Source organism: Lygodium microphyllum, chromosome 4 (assembly GCF_053477565.2).
Source record: "Lygodium microphyllum isolate KBCC chromosome 4, Lygodium_microphyllum_v1.1.10, whole genome shotgun sequence".
Taxonomy (NCBI): Eukaryota; Viridiplantae; Streptophyta; class Polypodiopsida; order Schizaeales; family Lygodiaceae; genus Lygodium; species Lygodium microphyllum.
In genome coordinates, this window is record NC_141138.1 from 82,232,127 (window position 1) to 82,244,317 (window position 12,191).

Genomic DNA, 12,191 nt, shown 5'->3' on the forward strand with positions numbered 1-12,191 from the left:
TAAAAAATAAGTGTACAACCAAAATTGAAGAAAAGCTTAAACATTTGAGAGCTCACACACACACACACACACACACACACACAATACAATGGGTAACTTTGGACCTATCACACACTTTAGAAGTCAAATAGGTCAAGTTTGCACCATGTGACATGCTCTTTTTCTCTCCTGCCTATGAAAATTATAATGACAAATGCAAATAGTTGCTATACGCATGGCACGAGTCTCAGGCCCAGTTATACAGACTGGGTACCAACCCTTGTCCTCCCTCTAAGGTGTCCAGTGTTTTGTTTACACACCAAGCGCCCTATTTCATCATCAAAACATGTGTGGCCCACTCGTTAAAGCTTTAAGGTGAGGGGATTCGTTTGTCATTCAAACCTTTTCAAACACCTTACACCATTTTATAGGTGCAGCTATGTGATGTTTTTGTAATTATCTTTTTGGTTATTTTTTTGGGTTAAAAAATAAGTGTACAACCAAAATTGAAGAAAAGCTTAAACATTTGAGAGCTCACACACACACACACACACACACACACACAATACAATGGGTAACTTTGGACCTATCACACACTTCGGATGTCAAATAGGTCAAGTTTGCACCATGTGACATGCTCTTTTTCTCTCTTGCCTACAAAAATTATAATGACAAATGCAAATAGTGGCTATGCGCATGGCATGAGTCTCAGGCCCAATTATACAGACTGGGTACCAACCCTTGTCCTCCCTCTAAGGTGTCTAGTGTTTTGTTTACACACCAGGCGTCCCATTTCATCATCAAAACATGTGTGGCCCACTCGTTAAAGCTTTAAGGTGAGGGGATTCGTCTGTCATTCAAACCTTTCCAAACACCTTACACCATTTTATAGGTGCAGCTATGTGATGTTTTTATAATTATCTTTTTGGTTTTTTTACTATAAAAGCTTTAAAAAGCTTAAAGGAAAGCTTTGAACTTTGGGAAGCCTTAAGCCTATATAAAGGGGAGAGAGTTAAGTAGTATGGGACATTCTCTCTATTACGAAATTCGTCTCTTATTTGAGGAGAGAGAAAGGTCATACACAAGTGTATGGAGAAGTGTACATCACTTCCTCAATTATCAAGTTTGTAAGACAAAAGGTTAGATTCATCATCATTGATTCTTTTTAGGATTAGTTTAAACAATTTTATCCCTCGTCTTTTTAGTTTATTAAAGTTAGATTCAAATCTTCTTCATTCGTTCTTTTTAGGATTAGTTTAAACAATTTTCTATTTCGTCTTTTTAGTTTATTATAATTAATTAACGTTATTAGTTAGTCTTCATCAATCCTTAGAATAGTTAATTTTGTCAAGATTAGTTTACTGTAATTAGTCAACATGATTAGTTTATTATAATTAGTCAACATGATTATTTATTTAGTTTTTGTTAGTAATTTTAATAGTTCTAAAGTAATTAGTAAATTAGATACACTTTTGTAATGTCAATAATATTTGTAATAGTTAGTATGTAATTAATAGTTACAATATTAGTATATAGACTTATGTTGGTGAATAGTTAAATAGTAGTGAAACAAAAATTAAAGAAAACGATCTTTTGAACGTATGGCGAAAATGAAAGCGTAATGTACTTTCAAACGTACTAAAAAAATTATTAGATAAGGCTATTCGGTTTTATGATCTTTATCCAAAAAGAAGTAGAGATAACAAAGCCATGCGTACCTAGCAAGATCCTAAACTAAGTCATGAGATGAGTGAGACACAAGACCTCATGGTTGATATTAAGAAGCAACAACACAAGCCTTTAAAGACAGTTAAGGATTTGAAGCTGTCGCAACCTTATTTCCCAAAGTGGATTGCATATATAGTGGCAAGGACCATCTCCCTTCGGAGTGCTTAAGGCCAAGATGCACCTACATGAACCGTGGATGCTTTGGGTACAAGGTGTCACCTTCTCCATCAGAGATTACATTAAAGCAAAAGGCACATAACAGCTTCTGATAACAGAGTAACTAAGCACCATTTCCTTCCAATACTATTAAACTCCCTTCATGGTTTTGCCCTTCCAAAGTCGTCCCAAGAGACATGTAACAGATTTGACGCTTCCTTTGCAGCTGCCAAGAGCTCGAGACTTACCTATTATACATCCAGTCCATGTTACAAGATTTCATAACATATTTGCATGATCTCCAAGAGGTCTAATTACCGATCGCAGTAATGAGTTAGGGTGCATAAATCTGATGACTTTTCTATTAATTTCCTCTCACAATATATAAGGATAGAAGGGAAACAACAACTTGAAGGGGACCTCCTCAACCTTTAGGAGTGAAGATTACATTGGCAATGTTGAAGAAAACTTCTCATTTTGGAATAAAATTGAGTTATTGTACACTCCAAACAAACAATATGTGCCAATATTTATTTGACCCATTTGCAAATTTTGAAGACCTTTCACTTGGATTCACACTCACAACTCCAGATGAACCCAAATTCATTTCAAGTACCGCAGGAGATGCATGATTGCAGAAAGTTAGCACACCCTTCCTCCCCAGATTTACTGGTTTGGGATGAGGACAGATTCACAAGGCTTGCAAGATCAATGGCTTCGTCACGGAGTTGCAAATTCAGTAATCTTAGATACCCAATGTCTTGTATTATTTACCACAAAAAAGTGATAGTTACAGTGTAAAGCAAAGAGAGAAACAGTTACACTGAAATGTATGATGAAGTTACAAATACAGCTCCTAGGCAAACTTACAATAGTACATGTGTCAAAGAGGAACTCTGCAGAGGGTATACTAGGTATAAGGAACACTGCAACCAACCCCGGGTGGAGCTTGGCTGCATCAGTACCAACATACTACTAATACAAATGTTATTTGCTTTGCTTTGCCTTCACCGATTTGTTGAATCCGATGGTTGCTTTGTCAGCTTTCCCTGGAGGAACCTTGCAAAACTTCCTGCTGCACCCTTTAATTTGCTTTTCTTTTGGGTTAATGCAGCAGTGTCATTTGCATCCATACATTCTCTAGCTTGCTCCAGCACTTCTGCTGAATCACCTGCCATTTGCCCCTCCCTGTGGTTCTGTTGATGTATGTGACTTCTTGTAGCAAAACGAGGAACTCTTAGAGAGCTTCCTTTGTTATCAGGTGAATTGGGGTCACTGCTGGGAAGAGACCTGATGCGGCTTCTCATTGTTAAGCGTCGCACCATTTTCAGACTGCTACCTTTTCTCTTTTGCAGATCAGTGTCACAACTCCTCCTTCCATCATTCAGACCTCTATCAACATCATCATTCCTTAGCCTGAACAAAACCCAGAAAAGACATGTGAATAACCCATCCTGGATTGTCAAAACCAAATGCCCAGCTAGTCAGTTTATCATCCAAGGTTAGTGATCCTCTAACTTGCCCTAGGAGGATCACTCGCTCTAGGCAGTTCTTTAGGAACTTACCGAAACCTTGAGAAAATGTAACAGTACCTAGATACACAAAAAAGAATCTCTTTCTTAAGCTTTGAAAAGAATCTACTCTAAATTTTGAAAAGATTGAGCATACCCTCTTTCATCACATAGATTGATGACGTCATGGCATCCAGGTGACAAGGTCTCCATGCCATCCAGTTCTCTCTCTCCTTCACTATATATGTCATCACACTCTAGGTTGTGCACGTACCCATGCATATTTGCAGACACATCCTGGAATGCACCTGGATACTGGACTCTTATAGGTCCACCAAGAGTCGTGTCATCTCGTGCCAAGGGGGAGAATCTTCTGCCTTCATGGAGGACCTTTGGCTTCAGTGGTTGGTCCAGTGCTTGGTGTCCACGTCGGATTCCACCATCTGCACCAGGCATAGTGTTCCAGTTGGAACCTTCTGATTCAAAATGTTGATGATCATTTGGAGCAGAACCAAACGAGGCTTGCGGAATTGCAGGGAAACAGTCGGTAACATGCATTTGATGAGAACCTGATCTATTCATCCCACTTCCTTGATGTTTCCACGAATTTAGAGAGTACACATTGGTAGCTCCACGATCTCCAGTTGGCATAGGACCGCCCAAGTTGAGAGACCCTTCCGATTGCCTGGACTGCTCAGATGAAGCCCAGGGCTTAGCACCTCCTTGTTCTTCAGCTGGGAGGGAAGCAAGGCTTATTCTTACTTCCACTGGGAAACCAAGCACTGATTCAAACATGCCGGCAATATTCTTTTGTGCTCTTTCACACTTGGACTTATTTTCTGGATGGCTTACCTCCAGGTGCACAAAAGCATCAACTGCATATAATAGCTAACCAGTTATTGTAATGCATAAGTTACACATTTATGAAGTAGCAAACTGCATGAACATATCCAAGTACCGGACCAAAGACTTGCAGAAATCAAAAGCTTCTACAGCAACTCTAACTTAGTTGATTACCAAGCTAGCTTTCTTCAGAAATAATGAAATATGGTGATTCTGTTTGTGACATTGACAATCCTTTTTAATGCAAGTAATTTCCAGTGCTTGGAGGCTTCTTATAAAAGCATCTCTAGGATGCCCATCATGATATAAGATAAAAGGATAGAAAGCTTATAACGTGAGGAATCCCTCTTCTACGTTGCTTCTGATAGCTGATGAGTTCAATGACAGACTTTCAAACTGTATTTTGATTCAAACTTATCATCAAAACCATATCTACACCTACTATATGGGATGCAATGCACTCAAAAAAATATACTTTAGCATCAAACAGCAATAACAAGCTGAAGTTTGCAGAAGACTCAGCTACTCATCATGCTGTTATTTGTGAGTCCTAAAAGTTATTTCATGCTGTCGAGTTTTAAAGATAACCTTGCGAATGTGAGACTCCTAAGCTTGCATTATATTCAGTTTTGATAGGTAGAAAATACCTTCGGACATTGAAATTGACACAAGTTTGCCATGTGCATTCAACAACTGTCTCAAAGGAAGAGATTGACATCTCTCTACTACTCTACACCAAATATCATCCAGTTTTGTAGGACTCAAAATCTGCTCATTTGGTATGTTCCGTGAACGAGCTGATGTATCTTCGTGAAGATGGGGATTCCCAGCAACTTGCACTGAGCCATTCGTAGCACCACTCTGCAGAAATGGCCTGTCCAAAACAGTATTTCCATGCATCTTTGCCGATGGCACATCTCCCTTACTCATGTTCCACTGGTGGCCTTGGTTTGGTGGTAGGTTCCGATTGTGGGCTCCATTTCCAAAATTTTCAGATTTTGAATGTCCATAAGCTGAGCTCATATTTTGTGAAAAGTTTCCCTCATCATCCCAAGTCTGTCTTCCAGATGAATTCCTTTCAAAATCAACACCCTCATGATCTCCATCATCAAGGGCAACAGGACTCTGCGTAACACTGGTCCCAGTGCAGGATGCAGGAAACAAAAATGACCGATCAGGACCAAGTTGTAGCAATGCAGCAGTTAGCCAGGTTGTCCTATCATTGGAAACCCGAAGTTGTTTCTCTGCCTCAGACAGGGTCTTCATTGCCATACGCAATCTTTCCAGCTTCTCTTCTGAAACTGAATTGAACACAGGTCAAATACACGTTACAAACACAATCAACAAAATCACAGCTTGGTAACATGTGAGCCTAGGTAAAGTGTCACTAATAAACTAGGAATCAACACCCAAAAACAGGACTGATCAAAGAGCCTCAAACATCGGTTTTGATGTCACAGTACACAGCAAGAGTGAAATTGAAGGCCTGTGCTTGTGTAGCAGCCCAACAGAGTCATCCAACAGACCATCCCAACCATAAAGAAAACAGGACACTCGTCCAGCACCTCAGAACTCTCCTATAAAACATAAGCGGGTCATCATAAATCAGGGCATGGTCACAAACAAAGCTTCACACGGTACACTAGACTACAAAACAATCAAAAGGCTCCATCCTGCAGGACACAATCTGAACATTGGCAACATCAAATACAGGTTGCAAAGACTAGGGTGCTGCTAGATAGTGCCAAGCAAGTCTAACTTCTACCTATCGGTCTGAGATTTTGAAACATTTCTCTGATCGATACTAGCACCAAACTCAAAGAATGAAGAGGATGATGTTAAGTTTGACATACTAAAATGTCACAAACGATACAACTATGGCATCTAATTTAGCAAAAATTGAAAAATAAATCTAGATTGGATAATGACACTATGGAATTCTTCTACAAATTCTGAAATGTGATTTTGTTATAAAAAAAAGAAATTGAGCCCACTTTTCAAGGATTTGGGAGAGTGCTGGCATGAAAATGCACTTACGTGTTTGCCTCCTGAAGAAACCTTTCCTCTGCTTTTCAGTGAACTTGTAGGTGCCGGCAAGAATATCAGTAATCAAGGTAGCCAACCTGGACATTAGGGACAGTGGCTCTACTCCTGAGTCTACCAACTCTCTGGCCCTTCGCACTGTGTTAATTGTGTCAGCTAGAAGAGCAGAATCCAGTAAGCTTAACATTCTTTCATCAGAGGCAGTACCAACCTGCATACACCACCAATTCAATGTCCAAAAAAAAGCTAGTAAAGTGGCTGATAGAAAAGTATAGGAGCCATATTTTGCCATATATCCATCAAGCATGCATCAAGGAGAAATATTACAGGTATGATACTTTCATATGCCACTACATATCAAGTACTACCATATGCCAGTACATATTACAGGTATGATACTACCACATGCCACTACATATCAAGTACTACTGCAGTACTACTCTGCTACAGATTTGGGGCATGCATCCAAACTTGCGCATTTCTCTTCCATCATGGAGAAGTTCCATTTTGACTACACATTGTCAGATGGAACTTTCCACAGCATAATTTACTCAACTCAACAAGGGGTTATGAAGTCAAAGTCACAGTATACTAAATTGAGGCATGCAGATTTCAGATTGAAAGATTTTGAAAGCAAGGGCTTTGAAGTCCAACGTTACAGACTTATAAAAAATTAAAGGCATGTAGATTTTAGATGAAAGATTTCAATTAAAAACCATGGTAACAACGTGCCTAACAATGTGAATATCACCATGATAACCAAGGCCTGCCAGGTATTCACTCCCAAGTGTAAAGAACAGTGTGCACTGTGTGTTAATACAGGCCTTAAAAGGTGTGACTTCAGCCAAATAACTTCCTTCAGTATAAAGGACACCCTAAACCACTTTCGTTTGAACTGAAATAGAACCTAGCCAAATCCAGCACCTAATCTGCCAAAGAAACCACACCCTTGAACACCTCTTCTCTACACTGAAACATGACCTATCTAATCCAGCTTGGAATGTTCCAAAGGACACCAGCAGTTCACCCTACCAGTTCATATACTGTAGAAGGATTAATCTCCTGCCCCAGCAAGCTCACTTGGTCCAGAGTTGTTTCGGCATCACGAAGAGAGCCATCTGACCTTGATGCAATCAATTGAAGCGTCTCGATACCTATATCTAGATTCTCCATACTAGCCAACTTCTCCAACCTCTTCACAATTTCAGAGTCCTTAATTTTAGGAAATGGGAACTTTTGACATCTTGATACTGCTGTCCGAGGCAGCTGATCTGGATCAGTTGTGATAAGAATAAAGACAACATTGATTGGAGGTTCTTCAAGGATCTTAAGGAGTGCATTCCATGTTTCTGAAGTCAGTACATGGCACTCATCTATAATGAAAACTTTGTATCGTGACAGTGATGGTGCACAAATGGTGTCATCAAGTAGGGCCTTTACTTTTTCTATTCCGTTATTGCTTGCAGCATCCACTTCTTTAACCTCCGAGCATTTCCCTGTGGCAACACTGATGCATTCCCTACATGCCCCACAAGGTCGGCACTCTTCTGAGGAAACACAGATCAATGCAGCTGCAAATATCCTTGCAGCTGATGTTTTACCAGTGCCCCGACATCCCTGAAAAAGGTAAACAGGAGCTATTTTCCCCTTCAGTATGGCATTGGAGAGCGCTTGAGTCACAATGTTCTGACCTACAACCTCCTCAAAGGCTTTGGGCCTGTACTTCTGACTCAGATTTCGAGGTCTATAATCACAGAGCGCAAGTTCCTTACATTCTGGCACAGCCAGCTGAAGCTTGTCATTTTCAGCCACATTCACCAGTCTCCCAGCCTGTACATGGGAACCATGGGTACCTTGCCCGCCTAGTTCACTCTTTGATAACCTACTACAATCCCCATCTACCGAGGTTCTTGCATACTCATCACTACCATTGTAATCCTCTAGCTCTGTCAGCAAAGGAAGAGGCTCAGCTTCTTGGTTACGAGTAGGTGCATAAGACGATGAGTTCAGCTTTTGCTGCAACCTAGAAGGCCGGTCGGCTGCACCTGCTCCTTTTCTCCTTGAAGTTTTTGCATTATCAGAATAGAAAGCTCTGTCCTGCACTGCGGCCTGTTGATTTCTGGCTTGCTTCTGACTTTTCAGTCTGTGATGGGACCGTCCACCTTCCTTGGGCACCTCCAATCCATCTACCTCATACTCCAAAAACTCAGCTTCCCAAGGCATCGGTTTCAAGCTTGGGGTCCTCCTGCCTGTGTTATCAGAGAGAGGGGTGAACCTTGGAGAGTACCTACCACTTGTGTTATTGCCTTGTTTCTTGCTCAATCTTCGAGCTTCTGCCAGCATGAAAGGAGAGCGTGATCTTGAGCCTTGTGGCTTGAAGAACTGAATTTCGGCCATTCCACTTTCAAATTCATCCTCAAGGTAATACTGCTCGTCGTCATCATATGGATCTTCTAGAGTGAAGAGCTGCTGAGGTTGGCTAAACCTGTGCATGTCATCATGGGAGTTTAGAACCAATGGAGAGAGAATTTGACCATCTTGTCCAAGTGATCTGTCACTTCCTTTTGCCAATCTCGATGTCCTGTGTGAAGATTTGTACCATCCTCTCTCATCTGAGCGGGGAAAATATCCAGGATGACTCTCACTTGGCAAACTCTGGTGCCTGGAGCTAGGCCAATTCTGTAGATCATGATAGGCTTCATGTTCCAAACCATCTGCTAGAGAGGAGTCCTCTTGCTCCTCAGTGTCATCTGCATAGTCTGCAGCCTTCCAATTGTGAAGTAAGGACTTCCCTCCACCAGTGGAATGCTGCCCCAAACCTCTGGAGTCACCAAAAATTCCAAGCTTCTCAAGGTGACTCTTTAGACTCTGGCGGTGCTGAAGCTCCAATGGAGCTGCATCTAGCCCACCAGAGCTTTCCTTTCCCAAGTCCCAGCTCATTCTCGGATTGATATCATCCAGCTGCGGGGATTTCAGTGAACCTTTTCTTCCTGCCTGCGCTTGCACCCCACCCTGTGAACCTCCATCCACCTTCCAAGTGCTAGTGCCAGCCCCTGGCTTTTCTTTTGACCTCAGGCCGGTGCCATTGCCAGCCTGTTCATCTATGCTATCTTCTCCATCAGGATCAGCCAATTCTGTGGCTGGAACATCCTCAAGAAGTGCAGGTGATTTGTGTGATGGCGTTGTGGCTGTCGCTGGGTCTCTTAAGCCTCTGGATTTCTTAAGGGCACTGAGCTGTCTCATCAAAGGTAGCTCACCAGGCTGCCCAACTTCCATCATGATGGACGATTCTCTGCAAGAGCACATCACTAACACCGATCAAAATGCCAAACAATCACAACTGCAGCTCACCCACTCCAATTACCTTTGGAAAAAGAATGCATGCCAAAGCTTTCTCTTTTAGCAGACGAATTATAGCATTACACACAAGCAGTCTCTTTTAGAAGACGAATTGAAAACACAGAAGAAATTAGAATGGTGGATGATTCTTTGCTTTTCATGAAGACAAGACGTGAGTGCAAAAAAATGCAGTAAATGCAGCGAAAGAGAAAGGGAGGAGAGTTAAGGGCAGTGAACCCACCCGGCTCAAAAGAGGGGACTGCAAGGTATTGAATTGGGGGTGAGGCTATGACATGGTATGGGGATAAAAGGGAGGGCAAGGAAGGAACAGACCACGTTAAGAGGGATTGGAATTGCAGTCCAGGTACAATATGAGGCCACGATATGTGAGGGAGTGGCCTAGACTGATCAAAGCAGCCAATTAGAGAGGCCAAATCATTGTCTCTGTCTGTGTATCTGTGTAAGACAGATTCTTCTTCACGAGAGCTTAACGGTACTATCAAGCCCCACTGTCAGGAAGGACCGTGCATGCACAAGAAGTTATATGAAAAGGGTCCCCGAGATTTAGCCTGATGTGAAGGACTACTCTCTGTAGCCAGACAAGCCCATGTGTAAAGGGGGACTCAGCTTCTGATGAGTTGAGATGGTACACTGTTGCGGTGATGGAACCTCCCATGGCCAAGGCTACTGAGAGAGAGGGACGGCCGGCCTATAAGGTCGAATATGTGAGGTTGGTGGAGTCTTATGGGAGCTGGTGGCGGTGACGGGGGGAGAGAGAGAGAGAGAGAAGAGAAGCTGAGAGCCTCTGATAAGATATGGTGGGTTGATATGATAAGATAGGATATATCATATGACAGGAGAGGTGTGGGAATTGGGCACATGGGTGATGGGAGGCAAGGGGTTGCAGCTAGGCAGCACTGATGCCTTCTCTCTCTCTCTCTCTCTCTCTCTCTCTCTCACATGACAGGCAAAGCTGAGAATCTGAGATGCTCCTCTCTCTCTCTCTCTCTCTCTCTCTCGTCTGGTCCCCCTCTCTCTCAGGATCTTTCTAAGTTTCTCACGAGTCATGAGATGAGCTGAGATTCTCTCTGCCCCCCTCCCAGGCTCCCTCTCTCACAGAGGAAATGCTACAGCCTACCATGTTAACTTACCCCACACACACACACACTCTCTCTCTCTAGACTCTAGACTCTCTCTCTCAGAGAAGGAACGAGATGCTGCCATCCAGCTGCCGCCTCCTGCCCACGCGAGCCTCCGTAGACGCACAACCATTTAATTACCTGACAATTTCTTCGTTTTAACTTTTCCTATAAAACCCATTATTATTTTAATCCCATGAAAACAGCGGTAAGACGGTAGCAGATTCGTTTGATATCCATTTTTATTATGGGTATGCTCTTGGGTCCAGGCTCTGACTTCCTAGTAAAGGCCGTCGCTAAACCTATAGTAATAAATTGCCCTTTTTGCTTCTGAATCCTGTAGGCTAGTCACCTTGTGAGTCAGGAGAACTAGTAACCACATTGGAGTCAAATCTCTCTCATGACCAATAACTATTAACAACCATAGTAGAACCAAAACTTGAACCTCAGTAAATGAAAAGCCAGAGTTTGCTTGCACATGAGAGCCCTCACACATGACCAAGTGTGGTCATGTGCTGGGTCACCATGGTACCTCACTTGCTGATGTGTCATCGAATATTCTGTAGCATCCCAGTTAACTGGACTCTCCCCCATTATTACTCCAGGGAGAGTCTTGTGTTAACCCCACTTGCTATGGTAGCTAGCAATGAGTGGACATGAGACACAATTTCATTAGTTGCTTTTTACTATAGCAGTTTCCAAGTCATTTGCTCTCTAGTAACTGCACTCGTTTGCAGGTTAATCATGTGTGCTTGTTGAGCTTTTTGATTCACCATGGTAGGTTTAGGAGACCATGGCAACTCATCATCGCAGTAACCTATGAATGAGCAAAAAGTTAAACCACATCATAACCTAGGCGTAAACACAACGAATTAAAATCTTACACATGCTGTAATAACTCTAGTTGAACTATGGTTGAAAGGAGAACACAAAATCTTCACGTGGTTGTCATGCACTCCATAGTTTAACTTAAGCTTCCATGCCACATCGGAATAGCAATCACCATGATAGCCTTTATGGGCATGCAGCAGGTCATGTACTAGGGCTTTCAATGTTCGTTCACATAAAATATGTCCGGTAGCAAATACAAAACCCTTCAAATTCAAATTTTAGAGTAATGTTTGAATCAAATTATAAACTGCAAGGTTTTAAACCTCCTTTAATATTTGAAGGGTTTTGGTGAAAATCTTGCATTTACATTTACATTAAACCTCAAATTTCTTGAGCCTCTCCCCCGCACTCCATCCTCAAACCCCCTCCTCCCCCCCTCATGCCTTGAATTTCAACTCAAGTTATTAAAACCTTTAATACCTCGGGTGATTGAATCTTGTATGTATATCAAACCACAAGACCTCCAACTTTTGTATTAAGCAATCAACTAGCCTAACTTAGCATATAACTAGCAGAGCATATCACTTTGTCTTATTCAATGTTGAGAACCAATAAGAGAACA

At 42.0% G+C, this 12,191-nt stretch overlaps 1 protein-coding gene across 3 annotated transcripts; it reads right to left on the reverse strand.

Annotated features, from left to right (window-relative positions):
- Positions 1–2,665: 2,665 nt before the first annotated feature.
- LOC148037235 (uncharacterized) lies at positions 2,666–10,833 on the reverse strand. 3 transcript variants are annotated; one of them, XM_087676168.1, is made up of 6 exons: positions 9,841–10,833; positions 7,293–9,552; positions 6,255–6,471; positions 4,865–5,518; positions 3,532–4,249; positions 2,666–3,279 (listed from the first exon to the last, which is right to left on the reverse strand). In XM_087676168.1, the coding sequence occupies exons 2-6, from the start codon at positions 9,537–9,539 to the stop codon at positions 2,871–2,873; spliced, it is 4,245 nt and encodes a 1,414-aa protein (XP_087532294.1). In that variant the 5' UTR covers positions 9,540–9,552; positions 9,841–10,833; the 3' UTR covers positions 2,666–2,870. The 3 variants fall into 3 exon arrangements, with proteins under 3 accessions (XP_087532294.1, XP_087532293.1, XP_087532292.1); XM_087676167.1 differs by lacking the exon at positions 9,841–10,833 and having other exon boundaries at positions 4,865–5,512; positions 7,293–9,779; XM_087676166.1 differs by lacking the exon at positions 9,841–10,833 and having other exon boundaries at positions 7,293–9,777.
- Positions 10,834–12,191: the final 1,358 nt, after the last annotated feature.

Excerpts from the sequence above, each read along its gene's own strand:
- LOC148037235 (XM_087676166.1), bottom strand. The coding sequence starts at position 9,566 with ATGTGCTCTTGCAGAGAATCGTCCATCATGATGGAAGTTGGGCAGCCT. Across the intron at positions 5,519-6,254 it reads TTTCTTCAGGAGGCAAACAC|TTTCAGAAGAGAAGCTGGAA; the intron begins GTAAGTGCATTT and ends TGTTCAATTCAG. Across the intron at positions 4,250-4,864 it reads GTCAATTTCAATGTCCGAAG|TTGATGCTTTTGTGCACCTG; the intron begins GTATTTTCTACC and ends TATTATATGCAG.